The following is a 26,894-nucleotide window of genomic DNA, read 5'->3' on the forward strand; positions in this document are numbered from 1 at the left end:
ATTCTAGTTAGTTTAGGTGTTGATAACCAACTAATACGTTTAGTTAGTTTCCTCGGGCCAATTGAGGATGATGTAACCTCGCTAAGTAAAATCTATAATCTTCTGACTACATTGCAAGGTTTCATTGTGATTGGGGGGATTTCAGTGTTCTGCAGGATGTCCAAAGGGATTGCTCTTGTAAAAATAAGGCCCAGGAAAACCCTAAGGCAGTGCGCGTTCTAACCAAAATGACAAGGGATTTTGCATTAGTCGATTCCTGGCGACAGTATCATCCTTGTGTGCGAGAATATATCTGCTTTTCTAAAAAGTTTAATTTGGGATCTCAAATAGACTTTTTGAAATATCTTTACAATTGAGAAGAAGATCATCGATACTGTCCAACCCCTTTTCTGATCATTCGGTCCCCATACTGGAGATAGAAGTTAGTCAAAGGGAACAAGGTAGGACACGTTGGGCACCCAACAAGGCAATATTGGTCGACCCCGGTTGGGTGGAAAGTATGTGACCGGTGTTATAAGACTTTTTTTATAGAAATCTTGGTTCTTCTTCTACTTTCTTGCTACGGAAGGGCTTGTAAGGCGTTCATTCGGGGGTAACCTGTTGCATATAAGCCCAAATTCACAAAGTAAGAAAGGAACAGATGGAAGCCTTGCAGCAAGAACTGGACGTAGCTGTTGCGGATCATTTGACACTCCCGACGTGTACATCAGGTGCTAGGCTATCTCATGCGCGACAAGCACTACAAGAATACTATACATCTCAAGAGCTGATAAATCTTAATGGATGTTTTCAAAAGCATTACAAAGAAAGTCAACATGTGGGGAGGATGTTAGCCTGGTCGGTTAAAAGAAGTTGCAATAATGCAGTGGTTAAATCAATGTATGACGTGGTAGGGTGTTAAGTAGTGACCCAACCAGAGGAAATTAGTAAGGTCTTTTTTTATAACAATACACCAATCTATGCACATTTGGAAGGCAGACACCCCTGCCCCATCCCCAGAGCAAGTAAAAAAAAAAAATATATATCTGCATCTAATTAGAGTACATATGGTCAGCGACGAACTTCACTCTATAGTAATCACACCCATAACCTTAGAAAAAGTTCAGGATGTGATTAAAGCTTATCCAAATGGAAAGGCTTGTGGGCATGATGGGCTGTCTACTGAACTATATAAAGTGTTTATGGCTCAAATGGAAATATTTTTGGTATCGCTATTCAATGAAATACTCGATGGCTCATAAATACCTTGCTCCTTTGCGGAAACTGTAATAATGAGCTCCTTAAAAAAAGTTATACCTGTAGATAAGCCAGGGTCATATCATCCAATTAACTTGTTAAATAGCGATTATAAAATCTTTACAAAGATTATAGTATCCAGGCATATTCCCCTAGCTCAAACAGTGTACATCCAGATCAATCAGGCTTTCTTACAGGTAGAAATATAACATCTAATACGGATTGTCTACTCCAAGCAATCGATTATTTTTCCAACAATACTGTAAAGGCGGCCATTATTATCCTCGACGTGGACAAAGAGTTTGACTTGGTACAATGGGTAGTTCTCTTCTCAATTTTGAATCGCTTCAGCTTTCTCTTAAAATTAGTGCATCTAGTGAAGAATCTATACAGTTGTGCGGCAGCTGGGGTGGTAGTCAATGGGAATAGGGTGGGACATGTAATGATTACTAGGTGTACGTGGAAGGCTACCTCATGTTCCCAGTCTTGTTCACATTATTCATTGAACCCTTGGCAGATACATTATGACAAGACTTTCTACTTAAAGCCCCTGTTCAAATCGCACCTAAGGTTAAATTATTTGCAGACGATATACTTTATTGGCAGAAGAGCAAAACATTAGTCGAGCGTTTGATGTAGTCCGAACTTTCACCGATCTAGAGGTGTACAAAGTGAATCATTCAAAATCAGAGGCATTTCTTTTTAACAGTCCAGTGTCAATGCTTCCAAGGGTGATGTAGCCCCACTACTCATTTACACTTGTAATTAGATATTTGGGCAAATTTGTTACTCATAATCTTTCGAACATCTTCCAGCTCAATTATTAAAAGACTTTACGTAAGGCACAGGGATCGACCCCTGACAATAATTGGGCGCATTGTACTAGTCAAAATGATGATTCTTCCATTATTTCTGTTAATTTTCACCAGTACTGTTGTCCGAGCCCTCCAGACATACTTTAAGAAAATCGATCAGAAGTTGAACCATTTTATATGGCGAGGAAAGAAAGCTCGTACCAAACTTCAGATACTACAATTGAGTATACAAGGAGGGCTAGCACTACCCTATTTTACAAAATACGACCAGCCGTCACCTTTTGATTTTATGACTCCAGCATCTAGGTCACCCGAGTCTTCTCACCATTTTTAATTGCAGAAAATGCTCTTGGAGAATAATGCTCACCTCTGCAATTCCCTTAAGCTTCCCAGACTGCCAAAGCGTACCAGGTAAAGCTTACTCATACGATCATGTTCCTGTATAATCAACTTAGGGAAGAGTATAATTTCCCCAGTTTCATCCCTCTATGCTACTAAAGGAGTCGGACATTAGGTCTCCAATTAGGAACCAAGACTATCGATCTGTGGGAAAAGGCAGGAATAAGCAGTTTTCGTGATTTGATAGTAGCAGGAAGTAGAAAACCTGAGAGCAGTTGGTGGAAACAAATACTGGGATCTTGCCGTCAATGCTTTTTCATATCCCCAGATTAAGCATGTTCTCGATAGTGTCCAGCCAGAGGCCAAGGTCATGGCCGATAACATAGCCCAAGCATTTTTTGTGTGCAGGCTGTCATGGCTATTTGGAACCATATATTACTCAAAACAATGTCTCAAATTAGATCCCTGCAGCTCGAATCGAAGACACTACATGCTGTAAAACTAAACCCCATTGGTGGGGGCAATCTTAGAAGAATTACTTTTTTTCTCAAAATGGATGATTTACTATACACCAGCACAAGTTCACAAATGGTTACCATATACATCAGGGGAATGCTTTAGATGCAGGGGTGCCAAGGGAGATTGGCTCCATGTCTGTTTCACGTGCCCTGCTTTGGGGGAATTATGGTCCAAAATGTATCCATGAATTAGCGAGAAGTTGCAAGTAGTTATAACTCCTGACGTTTGTGGGGCCTTGTTTGGGATTCTAATAACTCAATCTTTAACCTTTCGACAACAAAATTGCTTACCTAGTGGCAAATCTCTGCTCCTTCAGAATTGAAAATCAGTTGAAGTACTTTTGTTCAAATCCTTGCAGCAGAAGATGTGGAAAGTCAAATCTAGGAAAAAGTTATATGCTCAAAGCGTGTGGGCTACAAGGAAATTTCAATCCATCTGGGAATAGGAACTTAAGGCTTTCCAGTAAGAGGGATGATGCAGGAATGGAAGAATAGTGGGAGAAGGGGGTATTGATAATTTTGGACTGATGGTATATTTATTTAAATGTTTTGAGTGATTTATTTTGTACGTACAATGAATAGTGATGATCCTTTCTCCCTTTATGATGAAATAAACATTTTTTTTTTTTAAAGTAAGGTTTGTATTTCAATGTGTAATGGATTCAAATGTTTATATGATTCTTTAATGCAAGGCCAGCTCTGCAAGGAAATGCACGGGGCTCAGCTTGCATTACTGACAGTGGATAGAGTACAAAAACAATATGCATGTTGGCAGTGTTTAACAATATGACACTACTTACAATGCTCACTCAAGTCTACCTAATTATAGGCAGAAGCCTGAAAGTAAGTTTGGTGATCAAAATAAAATCTATATCTAACAAATTGTGACTTGTAGAAAGCGTTTTGCTAAACTGTTGCTCAACTTTCTCGGAGACATATATATATATTTTTTTTGATAAAGTAATTTTTATTGTTTTGCAAACAAATAAAATAATGATGGTACAAACATTTAAACATGGTGCCAACGGGCACCCAACATTGGTCAAATCCCTTGTTCCAGCGACACGTTCTAGACCATAAAGAAAAGAAAGGAAAAGCTGCACGCAAATCTGTTAGACTGACCTTAGTAAATTATGAATTAATCAGGTAGGAGGGAATAGGAGGGGGATCTGTTTCGACCCTCCGTGGTGCAGTAGCTTTCGGTGATGTAGGAGAGGCACTTGTAGCGGCTTCACACTTCCCCCACATCTTATTGTATTTATTCAGACAACCTCTAGCCTCATATACCAGTTTTTCCTGTATCGCGCACCAATCCACCCCACGCCTCCACTTAGTCAGGGCCGGGGCCCCCCTGGCTTTCCAGTTCGCCATTATATCCCTCTTGGCCACCAAACATGCCACCCCAAGGAAGATCCAGTCCGGTCTTCTTAGCCCAGTGTCTCCCATAATCCCTAGCAGGGAAGACAATGGTGCCTTCTCTATATCTTCTTGCAGGACATCAGAGACATCATTCAGAACCGCTCTCCAATAAGTCGCTATGACCGGACATGACCAAACCATATGAAAGAAGTCGGCAGCGGGATTTGAGCACCGAGGGCAGTCAGCTGTGGGTCAGAGGCCCACTCTGTGTAGTTTAGTAGGTGTTAGGTATGCTACGTGAAAGTAGTAGGTCTGCATTTGTCGGAAGCGGGAGGCCATCGTTAGGGAGCGGGGTGCCATCAGTGCCTCGCCCCAATCCACCTCTTCTATGGGGCCCACCCATCCCTCCCACTTTTGACGGAGCCCCTCCAGGGAGCAGGCTGTGTTGGTGACCAAGGTGCGGTATATCTGGGAGACACCTCCTTTGCCCAGACTCCCCATTACTGCCTTTGCCTCCATCAGGCTATGCTCCGGTATGGTGTCCCCTGCCAGCACGTGTGATTGTAGGGCGTTTCGGAGCTGGAGATATTTATGAAATTGCGTCTTGTTTAGTGAAAATAGTTTCCGGAGATCCTCAAAGGATCGCATATGTGTCCCGTTCCAAACGTCGCCTAGTGTGGATATGCCAATGTAGTCCCATTTTTGGAATCCCTCTAGGCCCGCAACTTCTGCCAACTGTTTCCCATGCCACAGCGGGGTCTGTTGAGTGAGGCGTCCCCACCATCCCGACACCCTTTGAGCCGCCCGCCATCCCATGAGGACCACCTTGGTTACGTCTGGGACATGTCGGGAGATCGGGCCCCCATACAGGGCATCGAAGATCCGCGGTTAACTCAGTGTTTGGAGTTCTAGTCGGTATGCCAGGTCCGACCATCCACCCCCCATCCAATCGTTAATCATGTGTAGGTGCATTGCATCGGAGACATATTTTAGTAACTGCGTTGGATGCATGGCAGTATTTAAAAACAAATGAGAGAGAAACAGAGTTAAACCATGATGGGCAACATGAAAATAAGTCAGGTGCCCAGTTCTTAACGAAAGACCCAAAAATTTACCCACAGATAAATGTCCTTGTATTGATGCAGACAAGACTTTCCGGAATTTGCAAATGTTTTCAGAATCTTGGCTGGAAACTGTACTCCGAGCAGACTTTTGTGAATTCCATTTTTGAATGAGAAAATATGCAGGGTCACAGGTTTCCATCCTGACAGGTCCACTCAACCTGTCATCCTTCCAAGAGCGATAAAATGCATACCATTGAGTAGGGTAACAATAAATATCTGTTTCGGTAAAGACAAAAACCTAGGGTGTACATATGCTTTACACATACATGTTATATGTTACATTTGCTCATGCTAAAATCTGCTAAACTATTGCAAATGTTCCCCATACTCTGAAAATAGATCTAGTCCCTCCCTTGTCAGAAGGAAACATCCAACCTTTCCTAGACCTGACTTTGGTCGATACATTGGTCTTAGTGTCCTTGGTGGGCAGTTGGAGATCTAAGACGTTGACAGCTTTTAGCATCACTTTATTTAGAGATACTACTTGAGGCATTAATGGACCTGTGGGAAAGTGGGGACCTAACTCGGGGCAGTGTCTATACCACTGGCAGAGGACAGCCCTTGGAATTCCAGAGGATCTTGATTAGGATCTTCATAGGCCATAAATTCAAGTAGGATCAGAATCTGTTCCAAATAGGTCTTGAAGACTGGTCCGGTATGCATCTTCCTCTAAAAGATGTTGGACCTCCCTGCGAGACCTGTGCTGAGAGGTAGTGTTGGGCTGTGGAGCCAGTGGTGCCATACCTAGTGCCAGAGGTGATGGTGGCAGCCGTGGAGGCACCATACAAAGTGTTGCTTGTTGAGGTGTTGTGTACCCCAGAGCAGTGTGGCGTGGATATCCAGTCCGAAAGAGCAGTGCTGAAGGACGTCTGGCGTAAAAGCTTAACAGTAGAAGTTGAAATGGGGCTGCCGGTGCTGAAGGTGAGCCAGCTGGTGTCTAGGCTGTCACAAAGATAGAATGCATCTTGTTGAGGAATGCAGCTGGATCCTATTCTGGGGTCAGAAACTCAGGGAAGGCTGGCACTGTCGGAGACTCGTGTGGTGGAGGTACCAGTGCCAAAGGCTCCAGGAAGAACATAGGCCACTTTGGAGTCGGGTCCAATTGTGGAGAAGGGCTGCACAGAGGAGGATCTGCTTGTGTCAATTTGACCAAGTCTGGCTCAGAGGCCGAAAGTCCTGTGGGAGGCAGAGAGCGGCAGGAACACTTTTTGACTTTCTATGTTTCTTTTTTTTTGCTAATTGAAGAGAATGGCGGTGATCTGGAGCAGTGCCTTAAATGTTTTTGGTGATATTGGGCCTCTAGCCTTGGCCATGAAGAGCTTGTCCTTTTGCTCTTTGATGACCTTAGAGTGCATGCTGAGGCAGGAAGAGTAGGCCCAGGAGTGATGGTCTGACCCCAGGCACCAGAGACAGACTGAATGAGAGTCCATAATTGCCATCGATCCCTCACAATCCCTGCAGGTTTAAACACTGATTTCTGGGGTGGGGGGGACATGGTACTGCTTTTCTGCAATACTTTGGTGAGGCAAAAAACTCCTCAGAGGGAAGCTCAGGATATGTATCAAAGACACTGAAACAAATGGAACTGACATTGTTCTACCGGGCCTGGCATGTTATGGCCCCAGCAACACTGCCTGGCATCATTTCCAGCGCCAACTGAGTCTGGTGCCCTCTACCAGCAACTTGAGAGCTTTGAAGTCTTCCAGAGCCCTCACACACCCAATTGGTTGTCATGCTTCATCATTGGGCTGCTCCTCTTTGGGCTGGTGCTGCAATGCCCAACAGGCCCCACAAGGGGGCTTTTTGTCAGAGGACTTCTGATTTGGTACAGTGATGAGTGTACTTGAGGGTATAGTGAGTGCAGAGTGATGTGCTAGTTGGAGTGCTTATCTAAGGGGTATCTAGTCGATTTAAATGAGGCATATAATCATTGGGACAAGCAGTCCTTATTCAGAAGGGAACAGCGTTGGGTTTTCCACCTTGCTACCCATATGAAGGGGCTCAACGATGAAATTCTGTGAAGTGAGTTAAACATATGAGGGCATAGTAACTCACATCTCACTGGCCACACTCACTTGTTGAATATCGTGACAGGACATCCCTTTGGTGACCCTCCAGATTTTTCCACCTTTACCTATGCATTATGTGAGGGATTCTACCTATGAGTTTATAACACTGCATTGTACTACACCCCTCCTTTTTTCCTGACAATATGACAAGAATAATCAACTTAAAATGATCATGTTTACTCTCAAGTACAAAACACCTTGAGACCCCATTGGGGCCACAGAGGAGTTCAGGTCATTTTGGCCAGATAGTTCACATTTGCATCCACATTGGTTTTGCACCAAGTGTTTTGGATACACCTGTGAAAAAACGTATTCTTTCACCTCTTACGTTTTGTTCCCCAGCAGCATTTATTGGCTCGTTTTCCTGGGTTGCCTATGAAGCATTGTATCAATAATAGCCATATTGCTACAGTGTTTGAGGAGTCTTTTAACCCCATGATCATATATGAGACTTTTTCACAGAGCCATTTACACTACATATTTGTGTGATGCCAATTTCTCATGGTTTCCCAAACTAAAGTCGCCCAGCTCTTACCCACTAGCTAGTTCAAACAATTTTAGATCCTGTAGGGCTTAGGGTCACCTGTATTCATGTGGAGCTAATGATTTTAACTCCCTGATTGTTCCACTGTACAAATGTATGTCCTATTTGCACAATACTGCTTGACCTGAACTGTTAAAATCTCCCAACTTAATTGATTTTAACGAATAAAACTTTTCAATATGTTTTCAAATTTTTTAAAGTTGGTCCCAAGATAAGGTGCCTAAATAATTTTCAGTATTTAGAACAATTGTATTTCAGTGGAGCGTGATGGCATTCCAATATGGGGCCATATTTTTACTTTACTGAATAGGGCCGTTCTGACCTATGCGCGCTCTTCCAGCACTGAAGCATGTGTCGGCTGGCCTCTCCGTCCATTAGAGGTGAGGCCAGAGCGCAAAGACAGCGCTGGGTCCTCTCGCCTCCCTATGGACTTTCCTTTCATCATGGCCCTCAGTCTGGCCATCCAACACTTTTATACGGATTAGGGCATTCTGTATTGCCTTGAGCCGCCTGCGAATGAGAACATGCCCACAGCCTCTGGTATGATACTCGCTACCTCCAACATGACTGCTTCTTCCCATGGTCTAGATACTCCGTGGGTCCCACATCTGAGATCGCTTTGGCACACGTGCGTACGGTTTAGTAACACTTAAAAACCACCTCCCCTTGTCCTTACTCTTTACCTCCAGGCTGGCAGAGATGTGTTGGTTATGCGCTAAACACTGTGTGGGACCACATGAGTACTATCTATGTAGTGAGATTGTACATGCTGTATGTTATTTTCCTTCCACACCTTTCTCTTCAATGGCAATTTACTTCTCATTAGTTTTGACCCACAGCTGTGTGTGGTACTCTGCCTAGACCAAAAAGGCAATACTGAACCATCTAACAAGGAAAGATCCCTACACTAACCTATTGGGATATATAACCCGATAATGCTACAGTTTTGTTTATTGTTTGTTTTAATATTGTGTTTGCGGTATTTGTCATGGTTGGTCACCAGTCTGGCCTGTTTTGTGTCATTGCGCACCTATTACCGTAGGGCAACCTTGCGCTCTAGGCTTGTTGTGTTAAGTCACTGATATATGTAGAAAGTGCATATTGTGAATGCTATAGGGAGTGTCCACTCATACATCCAAAGGTGACAGCCCTCATAGAGCTGTTTTATTTCTTTTTTAAAAAATTTTACAGGTTGGGACTTCCTTCTTTCCTCTACCACAGTAGGTATAGCAGACGTAGGGGGTTATTACAACTTTGAAGGAGGTGTTAATCCGTCCCAAAAGTGACGGTAAAGTGACAGATATACCACCAGCCGTATTACGAGTCCATTATATCCTATGGAACTCTTAATACGGCTGGTGGTATATCCGTCACTTTACCGTCGCTTTTGGGACAGATTAACATCTCCTCCAAAGTTGTAATAAGCCCCATAGTTCCTTTGGGGATACACATCTCACAGTTCACATGTCCCATTTATATGTGGGGTAGGGACAAAACCAACACTGAACAATTTCCCTCCCACTCCCCTGCAAATTAACATCTACTATCTATGCAAACTGTATTGCATTTGTAAGCTTCAGCCCCCCGTATCATGCAGTATAGCAGTGACCTGATAGGTCTAATACAAATGGCCTCCAGCATCCACTCTTAACTAGCGGCTCATGAGCACTATGAGAGGCCTACTGTCCCGCTCCTGCCGTTTTAATGTCAATGATGTCAGGATCGCAGCAGGAGAGCTTAAGCTCATGAGGCCAGCAGTAGAAGCGTTGTTACCCAGTCTCCGTCTCGCTATCAATTACTGTTTTAAAGTTTTAAAGGATTCCAATAGAGCGTCCCACTCTAACACTATTGGGTGTGTCCGTAGACCTCTGTATTCTTCCCTGTGAAGTGCTGTACTTTCACCTATGCCCCACTCCCCCACTTCTGCCATCCACAGTACTATTGAAGGTGCCATGGTGGCTTTCCAGCACTTAGTTATTAAGCGCTTCCCTAATAGGAAGGCTAGATAAGCAAATTGTGATGTCACCTTTCTTCTCTTAGTATGTGAAAAAAGCCCTAAAAGGCAGGATTCTGCTGCCTGCCATTCATCTCTCTGTTACCTCCGCAAGTATTGTTCCAGTGTGGGACCAGTGAGGGACTATACTAGGGCGATTCAAAAGTATATGCAATAACGTTGCTTCATCTGTTTTCCACCTAGGGCATGCTGGTGATGCTGTTGGGCACAAAATGTGTAATCAATGTGGCGTACGATATACTCTCTGCAGTATTGAGTATTGTATAAATTTAAATCTGGAGTTTCGTCATACCCTTACTGTATGCCAACATGGAGGCCCATTCTTTATCTAGAATGTTCCTTCCTGTGTCTCCCTCTCATTTGATCCTCAGGGGCATCAAAGGTGGTAAGAGGTGTACCCAGAGACCTCTATAGAGCAATCTGGTTAAATGCTTCCCGTGCCCCATGGTATAGACTGCCTGAATAAATTTGTGTCCGGGGTTCAGTTTCTTTGGGTGCCCAATAACGTTTGATATAATGCAATATATTAGCATGTAATAGAAAAAGTAAATTGGGTAAGTTGTGTCAATGGGCAAAATATGAGTGAGCAATGTTTGATCATTGAATAGCGATCCAATCCCTGCCACCCCTTCTCGTGCCCACAATTGTATGCTAGTTTGTGTCAGGATCCCAACGTTCGTAAAAAGTCCAATTAGTGGTATATTTGGTGCGTAATGTACCATTGCAGAGGTATAACGCAGGGTCATCTTCCAGTATTGGAGGGCCACACTCAACAGAAGCTGTAGATTGTCTGGGGGTGAGACCCCAGGCAAATCAATAAGGGAGTCAGCCCCTACATACCATAGATTGCGTATATTCTATTTCATGTAAGTTTCATCTGGCCAACTAATATGCTAGCTATTGTAGCTGTCCTGCTATGCAGTAAGCCTTAAAATCCGGCGTGCCCATTCCCCCTTGATCTGCTGGTATCTGCAATTTCGCAAAACTTACCGGCTGTCTACCATCATCACATATCAAGTCAGTCAGGAGGAAGTGCAGTTTCTTAAAACAATTATGTGGAATCATTATTGGCAGGTTTACGAAGTAGTACAATATGCGTGCCAACATCACCATCTTGACAAGTGCCGGCTGGCAGGCAATGGACAATGGTAGTAAAGCGGATCTAGGAAAGGGATTGCTCTCTATGTTTCCATCCAGGAGATCCAAAGGGGTCTTGTATATATGTATTTACCAGTTATCGAAAAGTGTCCGATGTGACTTGCAAAGTCTTGTAACCAAATAAGATGGTGTTCCCAATATTGGCCCTCCTGAACGAGAATGCAATCGATTTACTATGGTCTATTTCAAGTCCAGATAAGGATGCAAAGTTTGTAACCACCAGGGCTGCCTCCGGCAGGTTATGCCCCAAGTCGTTTGTCTACAAAATGTCATCAGCATAAAAGGAAATTGAGTGGTTCCAGTGCTTATACAAAGAGCAAGGGAGAAAGTGGGCATCCCTGCCTAGTACCACAAAACATGGGGTATGAGTCTGATATGCATTGTCCAGTGCATGCCGTCGCCGTTGGGGAGGCATAAAGTAGCTGCACCTAACGTATATAGGCAGGGGGGAGTCCAAATCGCTCAAGAACCGCAAACGTGTAGTCCCAGTGTGGTGTATTGAATGCCTGACGGCGGTCTAGGGAAAGACAACCGGCCTGGGGGTACATGTGGCCCACATGATCCATAATATGTTACAGCCGGCAAATATTAATAGGATGTATTTCGGTTTGGTACAAATCCACATTGATCTGTGTCAGTTTGTGTCGTAGGGGGAGGAGTCTCTGTGCAAAAATCTTGGCCAGTATTTTGTATTCAGTGTTTAGTAATGACAATGGTCTATACAAGGACATATCGGTTGGAGCTTTTCAAGGTTTTAAAAACGAGGTCACCAATGCCTGCTTTGTTGTATAGTGAAGATGGCCATTAGTTAGGGAAGCTTTATATAGTTTTTACAAATAGGGAACTAGTTTCATACTATGGAGTAAAATTCAGCCAAGGATACCATCTGTCCCCGACGATTTGTTGCAAGCCATGTCTTTCATGGCCCCCCTTATTTCACTCTGTGTAATCTCTGCCAGCAGGGCATGTTCCTCATTGGTTTTGAGGGAAGGTAAAGTAAGTTTTGTAAGAATACTAGAAACTCCGTTCGGCTCAGTGGCGTGGGCGCAGAATAGAGGTCTGTATTGAAGTCACGGAATGCCGTATTAATATCAAGCTGAGTGTCAGTTGGCACTGGTTAGTTGAGGTGTGAGTATGTGTGGAATGAGAGTGACAGTAAGCGTTTCCTTTATCATCTGTGCCAATAATGTACCCAATCTATCCCCTTCACTGTGAGTTTGCTGCTTGTATAACCTATAATCTACAGCACTCAGACGCTCCAAGAGTTCCACATACTTGATACCGGCCGCCTGTAAGGCTAGGGTTTGTGAGTTATTGAGCGCTGCATCTGTTTCTAGCCGGCCTAGACTGGCTTCTACTCTGGCAAGATCACTGGTTATCATTTGTCAAGCACCCACAGTGGCCTTGCCTACCCACACCTCTAACCACCACCTTAAATGCCTCCCACTTCACTAATGGGAAGGAATCTTTATTTGCATTATTTATAAAGTAATTATCAACTACTCTGGCTAAGTTGTCTTGAAGCACCGCATCTTCCAAGAGTTGTGGTTGCAGCCATCACGTAGGGATCGGATGGGGGACATTCCCCCTCTCTCCATTACTCCCCCCCCCCAACAATTCAAGCAACGTGTAGACGTCATCATAGGTCCTTAGTATGTAACGATGTGGGGTGGCATACATGTACCTGCAATGAATTGTATACAAGTCATGTGTTAAATGTGTAGATGTCCAACAAGTAACATAATAAACAAACCCCACAGCAATTTCCAACAAGAGGCTAAGCATAAAGACCACTTGGCTAAACCTGTAAAAAAAAAAAAAAAAAAGTAACCATTAAATCACAAAGTAATACCTGCAATCGCTAGTGGGGCAGTAGGCCTATAAGCATAAGACTTCTAAGTGATTAGCAGTTGGCGCCGCATGATAGCTAGTACATGGGCCCACCCAGGCCCGGCAGTCAATGGTAACTATGCACTCCCTAGGAAGGGTAGGCCCAGGGAGACTAATGGAGGGGCCAACTATTCATAGTTTGTAGCAATGTTTCATGACCAAGACAGACCCTAGCAAGAATACTTTGTCACACAACATATACTGTAACTGTTCAAGGTCCAAGGTAGATTTGTGTGCCCACCATAATAGGAGTGGAAGCAGGTGGTAATCATTGCTAGTCAGCACCTCTCAGTAATGGTTAGGTCATAGCTCCTCCAGGATTAGAGTTCATGGGCCTTCTGATGGATTCAACTACCTGTGGATTCCTCACCTATTGAATACTCCCATTGCGCCAGCATCCGACGGAAATCTTCTTCCTAGCTTCTGCACATCGACGAGGATGTCACAATTGCCCACGTGAAGCCGTCTGACGTCATACAGGCAATAAGAAGTCCTCGCCGACGTGCCGACGTCAGTTCCCTTTTTTCCGTGCCATTCGAACAACTGTTATTCTTCGAGCGAGCTACTGTTACTACTCGACGTAGTTACAGTTATTTTTTTGCTGTTTTCGCTTTGAGACAGTTTACAATGTCGCAAAGAAAGTCTGGATTCAAGCCCTGCAACGAGTGTGGTGGCAAGATGTCGGTTACGGACCCACATTCTGACTGTTTGTGGTGCCTTAGTTCCGACCGCGACGTTGACAAATGGGACTCTTGTCAACGGATGAATCCAAAGGCCTTAAAAGAGCGAGAAGCGAAGTCGAAGAAAAAGGAGAAAAGACATCATCGCAAGTCGTCTTCACCGAAGTCGCATCGGCGTCATCGGGACTCCCGGCGCCGTCGAGAATCTCGGCGCCGGTCGAGTATGGAGAGATCGCGATCGAGGTCACCTTCGACTCGACGTCGGAAGACTTGGGAAGTGAGTCCCACCATCTCTCCCCAACCGCAGACTCCGTTAGCATCTCCGACATCCCCGACTTCGCCGACGTCGCCTGTGAACCCTCCTTCTGTGTTCGAGGTTCCTCGGCGTCAAGAGTTTTCTCCAGCTTTGCAGACGTCGGGACCGGTGTTGATGTTGCTTCCAACCCAGGCTCCTCAGTACCCGGCTTTCCCGGCCCCTGGAGCCGATAGTTCTGCATTCTTGAATGCGATGTTCTCCATCTTTCAGCAGATGGCTCCGGGTGGTGGACCTGCTGGTCCTTCGGGCCCTTTGACCTTCAATATGGGTGCTCCGTCTCCGTTACGACCAGCACCTTTTATGCCCTCTCTTCCCATGGGAAATGTGGGCTCGGCCCAGGTGTCGGCGCCTATGGCGTCAGCATCTCAGCCAGTGACGCCGAGTAGACCTGTGGTTCCGGTGCCGGAACAGTCTTCTGTCCGTCCTTCTCCTCGTTCGGCGCCGAATAAATCCATGGCGCCGTTAGATCCGGCGTCTGATGGATCCGAGGAGCGGCGTCAGGCTTCGACGTCTGCTGAAGCCATGTCGACGCCGAGAATAGAGGAAAGATTGCATTCGAGGAGGCTTGCTCTTCGCCTCCTTGAGGAACAAGAATATCGGAGACGGACATTAGAAGAAGGAGAGATTGAGGAATCTCGAGAAGATCTCTATGGCTTAGACACGGCTAGTGGTCTGGACACCTCTCCAGAATGGGACTTGTCATCACCTGGAGAGTATACGGAGGAGGCTGCAACATTTCATTCAGTCATCAGGAAAGCAGCGGACATTTTAGACCTCCCTTTGCCGGTGTCGGAGCCTAAGCCGAACATTTTAACTGAAGTGTTGCATCCTGCCTCAACATCTGCAAAGCCACTTCTGCCTTTTAATGAGGCTTTGTTGGATCCAGTCATGGAAATTTGGAAGAAGCCGGTGTCATCTTCGGCGGTGATCAGATCTGTGGCCGAAGATATCGAGTGGCTCCTGCTGAACCCAGGCTTCCTCACCAGGCACCCAACTCCTGAAAGCCTGGTGGTTCAGGCTTCATGCTCAGCCCGGTCTGCCCCAGGAACATTTCCAGCTGTGCCCTCAGATAGAGACTCTAAGAAAATTGACATTTCTTCAAAAAAGGCTTTTTCAACATGTAGCATGGCTTTGAAATCTACTAATGCTACCTGTATTTTAGGAAGATACATTTATGCCCTGATGGACGAAATAAAGTTGTCTCATACTGAGGTGCCCCAAGAAATAATGAGCCTGGTTTCTGATGCTCAAGCAGCGGCAACCCAAGTTATTCAATCTGGGTTAGATACGACTGACTCTCTTGCCAGGGCTATGGGTACTGCTGTAGCTACAAGGAGGCAAGCCTGGCTTCGTAGCTCTGGATTCCCTTCTGATGTACAGTCGACCCTCTTGGACCTTCCTTTCGATGGTGATAAACTTTTCGTCTCCAAGGCTGACTCAGCTCTAGAGAGGTTCAAAGAGAGTAGGGCCACTGCGAAGTCTTTAGGCTTGCAAGCCTCTTCTTCTGCTTCCTCCAGACTTTTTAGGAGGTTTCGAGGATTTGGTTGTGATTCCTCCTCCTCCTCCTCCTTTCGAGGGAGATTCCAGCATCAACCCGCCTCTGCTCTCTCCTATAGATCTTACAGAGGGAGGGGTAGGGTCCGGACCAGAGGAGCTGCCCAGCAGCACTCTCCCTCTTCCTCTTCCTCTGGAGGGGTGCAGCATGAGAAGCAGCCTTAGACTTCCACCAATTCCTTCTCACTTCACTCCTGTAGGGGGGAGGTATTGAACTTTCTCCACAAGTGGGAGGTCATAACATCAGACTCCTGGGTCACCAGCATTGTGGGGAAAGGCTATGCCCTTCCCTTTCGGGAGTTTCCGCCCCCCATCCCGCCCCGCCCTTCCTACTGTTCAGAAGAGCATCTCCTGTTACTAGAACAGGAAGTTCAAGTCCTCCTTTCAAAGGGTGCGGTGGAGTTGGTTCCAGAGCAGGAGAGGGGTCAGGGTTGTTACTCAAGATACTTCCTGATCCCCAAGAAGGATGGTCGGTTGAGGCCAATCCTGGACCTGAGGATCTTGAATTGGTTCCTCAAACAGGAGAAGTTCAAGATGCTGACCCTAGCTCAGGTGCTTTTGGCGCTGAATGGTGGAAATTGGATGGTGTCTGTCGACTTGCAGGATGCTTACTTTCATATCCCGATACTCAAGTCGCACAGGAAGTATCTCCAGTTTGTGGTGGGGTCGCAGCACTATCAGTTTGCGGTCCTCCCGTTTGGTCTTACTTCAGCACCTCGAGTCTTCACAAAGGTGATGTCGGTGGTTGCAGCAGAGCTCAGAAGGAAGGGGATAGCAGTATTTCCTTATCTGGACGACTGGTTGATCAAAGCCAAGTCTCCGGAGCTCGTGTTGCATCACCTACAGTCGACAACCCAGTTGTTGTTCGACCTGGGTTTTTCAGTGAATGTGCCCAAATCTCACCTAGAGCCCTCTCAGCGCCTACTGTTCATAGGGGCAGTTCTGGATACAACATTGAATCGTGCCTTTCCTCCGCCTCAGCGGATTCAGGACATTCAGGCATTGGTTCCAATGTTTCGAAGTGGAGCTGTCGTTCCAGTCCTCAAGGTCCTACGTCTGCTCGGTCTGTTCGCTTCTTGCATTCTGTTGGTCACTCACGCTCGCTGGCACATGAGGGCTCTTCAGTGGTGCCTCCGGAAGCAGTGGTCTCAACACAAAGGGGATCTCGAAGGATCAGTAAAGATCTCCGGAGATGCTGCTGCGGATTTAAAATGGTGGATTGCGGACGGCAATCTTTCCCAAGGAAGGCCGTTCTCGCAACCTCCGCCGGTGACCACAGTAATAACGGATGCTTCCACTCTAGGGTGGGGGAGCTCATCTGGGGGACCTGGAGGTCAAAGGTCATTGGTCTCCAGTGGAACAGATGTTTCATATAAATCTGTTGGAGTTGCAGGCAATACGTCTGGCTCTCAAGGCCTTCCTCCCTTCCCTTCACGGTCAGTCGGTTCAGGTCCTGACGGACAATACTTCCGCGATGTGGTATATAAACAAACAGGGAGGTGTAGGGTCGTATCTTCTCTGCAGAGAAGCTCTACGGCTTTGGTCCTGGGCAAAGGACCATCAGATTTGTTTGGTAGCAAATCATCTGGCCGGAGTCTTGAACGTGCGTGCGGATACTCTCAGTCACCATTTCTCAACCGATCACGAGTGGCGTCTCTATCCGGATCAAGTCCGTCTAATCTTCCAGATGTGGGGGTTTCCTCGGATAGATCTGTTTGCCACCCGGGAGAACTCGCACTGCCCGTTATTCTGCAGCCTCCAGTATCCGGTACAAGGAGCGTTGGGGGGCGCGTTTCAGATGACCTGGTGCTACCAGTTCCTTCACGTGTTTCCCCCCATACCCTTGATTCCTCGAGTTTTGAGGAAAATTTGCCAAGACTGGGCCCAAGTCATCTTAATAGCTCCGGATTGGCCAAGGAGGGTATGGTACACGGACCTTCTCCAACTCTCACTATGCCCTCCGCTCCGTCTCCCTCTCAGGGCAGACCTCCTCTCGCAATCGCAGGGGCAGGTTTTACACCCCCACCTTCAGAGCCTGCACCTTCATGCCTGGAGATTGAACGGGGCAACCTGAGTTCCTTTTCTCTCCTGCCTGATGTAGTGGATGTTATTCTATCGGCCAGGCGACACTCCACTAAATCTATCTATGCTAATAGGTGGGCAAATTTTGTGAATTGGTGTGGAGAGAGGCAAATTGACCCCTTACGTGCCCACTTATCGGATATCTTGTCTTTTGCTTTGTCTCTGGCACAGAGGGGTTGTGCAGTGGCTACAGTCAAGGGATATTTATCTGCCCTGTCAGCCTTTCTATGTCTTCCGGACCAGCCTTCTCTATTCAAATCCCCTATAGTACTTAGATTTTTAAAAGGTCTCATTAACAAATTTCCTCCCACTCCTTTCATTATGCCTCAGTGGGATCTAAACCTAGTCTTGGCTTTTCTTATGGGTTCACCGTTTGAGCCTATGCATTCTTGCCCTTTAAGATTATTAGTCCTAAAGACTGTTTTCCTTGTTGCAATTACTTCCGCAAGAAGAGTGAGTGAGCTGCAGGCTCTATCTGTTAGACCCCCTTACACATCTTTTTATGGGGGCAAGGTGGTGTTGAGGACCAAGGCTGCTTTCCTACCGAATGTTGTTTCACCCTTTCATATGGCCCAAACGATTACTCTTTCCTCGTTTTATCCTCCACCTCATCCTTCGAAAGAAGAAGAAAGACTACACCGCTTAGACCCGAGGAGAGCGCTAAGCTTCTATGTGAACAGAACGAAGGATTTCAGGTTGGAGGATTAGCTCTTCATCGGGTACGTGGGAAAGAGGAGAGGAAGGGCAGTCCACAAGAGAACACTCTCCAGGTGGGTCATTCTTTGCATTAAAATGTGTTACTCTTTAGCAAAGAAGGAACCGCCTGATGGTATAAGAGCTCATTCCACCAGAGCTAAGTCGGCCTCTTTGGCCTTGGCTAGGGGTGTTCCTGTGGTCGACATCTGCAAGGCCGCAACTTGGTCATCCCTCCACACTTTTGCGAAGCATTTCTGCTTGGATTCTGAGGTTAGGAGGGATGGCCATTTTGCACGGTCAGTGCTGCAGGATTTCTTGGTTTGACCATTTAGGCACCCTCCACCGAGTGCGGTACTGCTTTGGGACTCTATTCAATAGGTTAGGAATCCACAGGTAGTTGTATCCATTAGAAGAACGAGTTACTTACCTTCGGTAACGACTTTTCTGGTGGATACATTAGCTACCTGTGGATTCCTCACGGTCCCACCCGCCTCCCCGTTGCCTGTCTGGTCCAACCAAGTTGTTCTTGGGTGTGCTCCTCTTTGTTTGTGAGGGCTTGTACATATACTGTATATATATTTGTTTATTTATTTATTTATAAAAAAAAAAAAAAAAAGAGGTCTTGAATTTTTGGAATGATGTTTATCTTCGATATTATTAAACATTGTTATTTGATTGTTTGTCTCAATGGCCTATTAGTCTCAGGCACGTAAAAAATGTTGGTACTGACGTCGGCACGTCGGCGAGGACTTCTTATTGCCTGTATGATGTCAGACGGCATCGCGTGGGCAATTGTGACGTCGACGTGCAGAAGCTAGGAAGAAGATTTCCGTTGGATACTGGCGCAATGGGAGTATTCATTAGGTGAGGAATCCACAGGTAGCTAATGTATCCACCAGAAAAGTCGTTACCGAAGGTAAGTAACTCGTTCTTTTGGGTCGTAATAGATGGGAATAAGGCAACACTTCCCTCTGAGTCTGAGGCAACAGTACTATCCACAGAGGAAACAATGCTGTGAGGGGAAGAATGGACTTATTGTATAGAATACGCTGATTTAATTGCTGCTCTCTGGCTCTCCAGTGGCTGCATAGGTGTGGGTCCTGTACTTCCCTAGGGTGGATGGCAGGACTGCAGTGCCCATTGCGGCAGATGCCGTCTCTTGGGCTGCAAAGAGTGGGTGGAAACTGGAGACTCGAGCGAGGGAAGGTCTTTTTAATTATACGTGATCCTCAACCGGGCCGGAAACAGTAATGCGTAGGGAAGGCCCCTCCGCACTGAGACTTTGCTTTATAATTTGAAAGGAGGCTCTCAGTCTCTGCACTGCGAGCATGAAGTCCGGATAGAGAGATACTCTGGTATTGTCAATGATGATAGGATCGGCCTCCCGTGCGTTGCACAGGAGAGCGTTGCAGTCCCTGTAATTCAGTATCCGAGCCACCATTGAGTAGGGTGGTGCTCCTGGTGGAGGCTTCTTTGTCAGAACTTGGTGTGCCCTCTCCTCTGAAAACAAGGCTGAGAGGCCAGACGACGCCCTGCTCCTCTGCCAGGTTTCCACATATTGTGTGGCATCTCACCCCTCCGAGCCTTCTGACAGGCCAATTATGGTTATGTTGTTGCGGTGCAACCTCCTCTTTGTATCCTCCACTCACTCCGGTAGGGTTCCACTTGTTTCCGTAGCGGTCTCACTGTCCTTCTGGCAGGATATGAGGGTAGCAATGTCAGCCTCAGCGGACTTCTTCTTGTCCGCCTGTTTTCCATGCTCATCTTTAAGGAGGCTGAGCTCAATAGTAATGGACACCAGTTGTTTCTCTGTTGCAGATCTTGACGCTCGGATTTCTATTGTACAACTCACATACACCCAGTATATGCCTCCTGCATACACGCAGTGCACAGTACTGCATTATCACTCTGTTGTACCACTCACAGGCACACATACACCCAGCACATGTACATCACACATGCACTGCACAGCTCTACCACCAAACTGATGTAGGGCAAGGGGGAGTTAAGCACACAGAAGCAGAACTTTAAATGAGGAAGCCTCACTCCAGTGACCCAGGTGAAAAGGAGCTCTTCACTCTTACTGATCACTACAGGGTATACTGCGACCACGGCACTCTCGCTGCTTAATTCCTGGTAAATGATGTAACCTTTAACCACTGAGGGTAGTGCTTTTGGCCTATAACACCAAGAAGTCGTCATAAGGGATCCAGACATCAGTGCACTTGGGGTACTCTGGTTAGGGGAGCACGTCCATTAGCATGCAGAGAACTTTTCAAACCCAACGTGGATATTCTTTCAAAGGTTAACAAATGACATACATACTAATTATAGTTTTTTTGTATTAACTTACAGAGCCTTCAAACAATGGGCTTATCCTGTGTATTGGCTATATTTTTTTTTATCATTCTTGTTATTGCATTTCAGATCAAAATTAAACAATGCCGCAGTAAAGATCTCATAGATTCCCTTAAAACACGTCAAAGCATCATTCCCACACAAGTTAGCCCCCAGCCATAAGTCATTAGTAGCTAAGTGTCATTGATCCCACCATACATCACATGCTTTGTTATATTTAATTAGACAGTTTTACACCTTGTGAAAGTTTTCCCTGCTGCAGCGCAAAAGTCCATATCCCAAAGCCATTCCCTAATTGTGGGAGGTTCAGCACCAATTGAATGCCTGGCAATATCTTGCTTTGCCAGCAACACATCAATTGCAACCAGGTGCCGGGTCCCAGGAGGGTCCTGTAGTTCCCTTTAAATGCCCAAAATAGTATGTTTGAGATTAGGTTCTAAAGCACACCCTATTGTGTCACTTAATGCTTTAGAAATATTTTACCAATAGTGAATACTCGCTGGGCAAACTCATACCATGTGAAAGAAATTTGCTTTGTCCGCACAGCAGCACAGACAGTAATGGTCCCTTCTTCTCCCCATCTGCCAAAGTTTAGTGGTGTCTTTGTATGTTCTGTGGAACTATTTAAACCCTCAGTTTAACTGAGATGGGCAGGCATCTCATAGTTATCTTGGCCTGCGGCCACTCATGATTCTCAAGGGGAAGTACATCCTGCTAGTGGCCTGGTGGGTTCACAACTAGAGATCGATATGTGCAGGACTTTTCACTTTGGTCAATCATTATCTTAGGTTCCAGAGGATTAATTTATGGAGTCACCTTCAATAAGTGGTTGTGTTGTAGGTGTGCATGGTGGAGCTGTAGCTAGCGATAAAATTGAGACTTAAGCAGGATGAAGTCATCAGTCAGTTGTACCATTGTTTTAATGTGGCCTCTCTTTCCCACATCCTCAGCTTTGAACATGCCAATCCAATCCCATACCCCAAATGCTGCCAGGCCTAAAAATGAAGGAGCTAGATGCTTGACAAATTGGGTAGGGGGCACTATCTTGAATCACCACCTAACAAGGGAGGGTCCTAAGCAGATTGGGCATTTCTCTGGGGACAGAGGTACCAAATATCACTGCCTCAAGATTCCAAGCCTGTAGGAGATATATTTCCAGCCCAACTGCCAGATCCTGGCGGTTTCGAAAATCCAGTCATTAATGACCACCAGCTCATTAGAAAAGACAGATGTCTGGCACCTCCAGACCACCATCATACGGGACCTGTATGCATTTGACAAGGTAGACCCATTAGTGAGCACTGGCCCAAAGAAGACTCACTAGGCTCACTAGTAGAGAATTAATCCGGGCGAACAGGGTCGCAGGAAATATGTATGGGTAATTCTGAGGCATATACAGGAATCTCGGGACACCTCTGACCATGGCTGGTATGACAGCTTATTTTAAGCAGCAAATTTCTTCCTGGTTTGAGCGGTGGGGCGAAGCTAAGGTACTAGCATTGCTTTGGGTCCCTAGGTATATGAATGATAAGTATGCTGCCTGCTGAGTCTGCACATTAAAAAAGTATATGCAAAAAACTGTATATTAGTGCATTACTGTTGAACATCTGGGTATTTGTGGGCAAGGGAAACACATAAAATAGTGAATGTACACAATGACGTGAGCTTAACAAAGTCTAAAACACAATTCCCTTCCATCCGCCGCCCAACCCCCCCCTCCGGCATCTCCCAAATGGATATAGTTTTACCTATGTCTAACAGCATTTCAGTCGCAGGCCACCATTTTCCCACCCATTATGATAGATTAATTTTACCTAATTCCTGTAGAACTGTGTGTAGTCTTACTGGGATGGCAGCGCTTAATATTTCAGTCTGCACATACTAAATTTATAGCATTGAATTGTTTGTTTGAAGAGTTAGTGTCGAGTTTTTGCATTGCAATTAGTTTCCAGAGGAAATGTAAATTTTCGAAGGAATAAATAAATGAACAGACTTTTTATAAGAGCAAACACATTTTGAACTGGTGTCCCTGTTGTGTGAATCACATTAGTCTTTGTTTTTTTAAACAGAATTTGTATTCTCCTTCAAGCAGTTTATGCACATATATGATTGGCCACATTTCTAATGTGCCCTAATATTAACACGTTTGCCTCAGGAATAAGTATTGACAGAGCCAACAGGTCTCACATTTGAGACCTGTGGAGTCTAGCAATGGATTTTCTTCATGCAGTATAGGATCCTACCCAATGCGGTACAGAATGAAGGGAAGATTTCATTTTTTAAAATCTGCAGGGCCACATCATTATGTAGGCACATGCATGATTGCGGAAGTGCGTGCCTACGAAATGACAGTGTGTCCTAGGTTTAATTTTTTTTTTTTATTGACAATCCAGAAGAAGGTGGGTTTGATACAACATGGGGGGTGGGTAGAGAAGCACACAAGCATGGGACAGCAATGTTGAGAGGAGGGGGAGGACTCACACGAACGTACAAGGCCAACATGTAGAAGATGGTGGATCCACAGAAGCACACAGGCTCAAGAAAGCAACATGTTTGCCAGCAGGGGGGGGGGGGTGGGGGGTGGGGGGGGGGCACAGAATCACATAGCCCAATTAGAGCAACATGGATGAAAGCTGGTCAGAAATGGGTGCACATGAATGAAAGCAGCATGGGGGAGACTTGGGAAGAACACTGGCAACAAAGAGCACCATGAGTGCGGGAACCACAACGGTGGGAATAAGGGGTGGGTGGAGAATTGAAGAAAAGTCCAAGCGGACAACAGCTGGAAAGCACATGCAGGCTAGTGGACTGCTTGAACATATAAAAATAGTAGTGCTCCAGAAGTGAGCAGTGGAAGGAGACAAGTACTTTGGGTATACTCCAGGGGCACAAACAAAAGAAGAGGAAGTAAAGCCAAGACAAGGCAACCAAAAATAAGCAAGCAAATGAGAGTGATAATAAATCCAATTAGTGGTAAGCAGTTGGCGGGTTCTACGCCCACTGTAAGCTGACAATGTCTCACAACAGACAGCACATGTGCTTCCTTAGCAGGCTTCAAACTAAAAATGGTGTGAACAAGAACAAAGTAGTTCAGTCTTGGTTTCTAATTGTATTATGTCCTGACCACCCTCCCACCTGTAATAAAAACCTGTCCGATTGTTCATTTTATCCTATTTGGATCTGGATCACTTATTAAATGTTTTTCTGATGTTTTCTTTCTCATTATTACAGACTGAAGCAGAAGGCTGGGGTGGAGCAGACCTAAACTGGGACGATGATGAAAACCTTTGGTGATGATTATATGAGGAGCCTCTAATGCTTTATGATAGGCTTTGTATTTTATATAGAGAAAAGACTTACTTGCGTCCAGGACATTGTTTTTTAATCACATCTCCATTTGTGAATGACTTGTAGAGAAGATGGATATTTAGTACTGAAACAGCACGTCTGATCAAACGAACAAACAAAAACATGAGAATGACTACTACAAAGGTTCCATTCAGTGATACTTTCATTTTCTAGCATGACTTGCTTTTTGGTGATAACTCTAGAACTAAAGCCATAGCGCTTCCTTTGGACATCATAAAAGAACATTATGGCACAATGTTTCTTACCGTTTGGACATTTTTCAGAAAAGCAGCTATTTACTCATTTTGTAAATTCTATCATAATAATTATAAGCTCTATATAAAGTATATCTTGTTGAAATGTGGCTCAATAACTTTAAGGTAAGTTATTTAATTTCGGGTGCCATGTTTCTTTTTATGATGCTAAATCTCTCAAATGGATTCTTTTCTCTTTTTTATATCCATGTAAAATTTTAGAATGGTTGTACAGATTGCTTAGAATATCCTATTTATTTGTGTTTTCTTAATGTTGTGATATTTGAATTTAAGTTTCTGTACCTTGGTCTATAAGACCGTCAGTTTAACGGTGACAAGACACATTATTGTATGCCAGATTCCCCAGCTCGAAAATTTACAGAATAAAGATATTGCCAGCGGACGTACGAAAGCTATGAATCGTATTTCAATAATTTATAATGCTCCGTTATGTGTTGTGGAAGTATTTGGTGGTGAGGCGCTGAAACTTGAAATTACAATAATATTGAAAATAAGAACGGCTGTGTTGGGGGAAAACACTGCTGTGGTATGGGAGTAACACAGAATAATAGTAAGTGTTGAACTGGGAATCATTGTACAAGTAATAAAATACAAGCATTGGCAAATCCAGTAGGTCTTTCCTACGCAAGAGCTAATGGCTTGCCAGTGTGTTTGACATGTTGTACACCAGTGTGGCTGCTGTACAGCATGGCTAAACGTTAGTAGTATAGAGGAGAGAGTGGTGTGGAGTGTTGTAGAGTGGATGTCGAAGAGTGTTGTAAAGTGGAGTGGCAAAGGGTGTTGTGTATTGGAGTGGCATAGAGTGAGCGGCGTAGAGTGGACTGGTGTAGATTGCATTGGTGTACAGTGTTCCAGAGTATAGTAGCGTAGAGTGCAATAACATAGAATTCAGCGGCATGCAAAGCATCCTTGGAGAATGCAGTGGCATAGATAAGAATGTTATATAGTAGAGTCCAGTGGAGTGGTGCAGAATAGAGTGGCTTAAAGTGCAGTGGTGCAGAGTAGAGTGGCATAGAGTGCAGTGGGGTAGAATGGTGCTGAGTAGGGTATAGTGCTGTAGAGTGCAGTGCCATAGAGTGCAGCAGAGAGTTGTGTGCTGCAGAGTGGAGTGGGGTAGAGTGGAGTGATGCAGAATATAATGGTGTAGAATGCACAGACTTAGAATGCAGTGTGACAGAGTAGAGTGTTGTAGAGTGCAGCGGTTTAGAGTGGGGTAGAATAAAGTGGTGTAGAATAGAGTGGCGCAGAGTAGAGTGCAGTGGAGTAGAGTAAAGTGGTGCAGAGTAGAGTACTGTGGAATGGAAAAGAGTGGACTGGTGTAGAGTGCCGTGGCGTAGAGTACAGCAATGTACAGTGCAGCGGCTTACAATGTAGCATCATAGAACGCATGGGTTCATAATAGAGTACAGTGGAATAGAGTATAGTGGTGCAGAGTTAAAGTGGCAAAGGGTACGTTAGCGAAGAATACAATGGCTTAGCATGTAGTGGCATAGAGTGCACTGGCATCGAGTGGTGCAGAGTAGAACATAGTGGCGTAGAGTGGAATGGCATAGAGTGCAGTAGGTTTCAGCTCCACCCAGAGGAATATTTCTCTAGCTCCTAATGCAATAGACTATTTAGAGTTCTCAATCCACCTCATGTGGAGTGCTTGCATTGCAGTGCATGAGGGACTGTTTTACAGCTCAAAAGTGCACTGAATCCTCACATCCTAATTTTGTAACCTCATTGATATACTATTTATAGAAATACATATTTTGGTTGTTTCACTGCAGCAGGCTTCTTAAAATACTTTAATCTTGACTAAAAATGCAAGCCAAAGGTAGTATCTATGTCAGTGCTGGATAATACTAGATAGCTCTTTTCAAACCCCTGGTAATAGGGGGTTTTGTTTCTAGCATGTAGTAGTACTGGTGGACTTCTTAAACACTAGATGACTCTTCCACCGCTGAAAATGTGTATGGTTTTCTGATGAAGGTTTTGCAGCTTATTGGAGAATGACCATACAGTCTGGTGGCAAATGTAAATGCCTTTTTGGAGTAATTCAGGAGCTAGGTTGCCAACTTAACAGCGGTAAGGCTGATCCGATAAGTAAAGCAAATCTGCCAACCACCATTTGTGAGGCCATTTTGGATCAAGAGTAGGAGTGGAAAAAGCATAAATACATTTTGTTGATACAGCTCATCAAACAAAGCACAAATGCCTTGATCGAGTCTCTGGATGCCTAGCTGTTAGGTGATTGTGCTGTCATGAAGAGGTCACAAACAGGTTAGAGGTTCCCCCACTAATTAAAGACTTGTCTATGAACCCCGTTGCAGATAATCCATAACTGGCTCTGTTAAGACTCTCCTTATATTGCTGCCTAGTTAGTTTTCTTTTACTGGTGGGCAGAACAGCATAATGGAGCAACCCCGATCAAATGTCCAGTGCCAGGCAGCTTGGGCTTGCTTTGACGGTCCTCAGTTTTGGGACTCCCTGCTTAAGTTTACTCAGACCAAATAGAATGAAAGCTCACAGCTAAG

General features: G+C 45.1%; 1 protein-coding gene across 1 annotated transcript in view; it reads left to right on the forward strand.

Annotated features, from left to right (window-relative positions):
• Positions 1-24,766, forward strand: part of SCYL3 (SCY1 like pseudokinase 3) — a 617,362-nt gene extending 592,596 nt beyond the window's left edge. Inside the window, exon 12 of the mRNA XM_069231087.1 lies at positions 23,984-24,766. Coding sequence (XP_069087188.1) covers positions 23,984-24,046 — 63 coding nt within the window. The 3' untranslated portion in view covers positions 24,047-24,766. The remainder of the gene's footprint in view (positions 1-23,983) is intronic.
• Positions 24,767-26,894: the final 2,128 nt, after the last annotated feature.

This window comes from Pleurodeles waltl, chromosome 4_2, assembly GCF_031143425.1.
Source record: "Pleurodeles waltl isolate 20211129_DDA chromosome 4_2, aPleWal1.hap1.20221129, whole genome shotgun sequence".
NCBI classification, from domain to species: Eukaryota; Metazoa; Chordata; class Amphibia; order Caudata; family Salamandridae; genus Pleurodeles; species Pleurodeles waltl.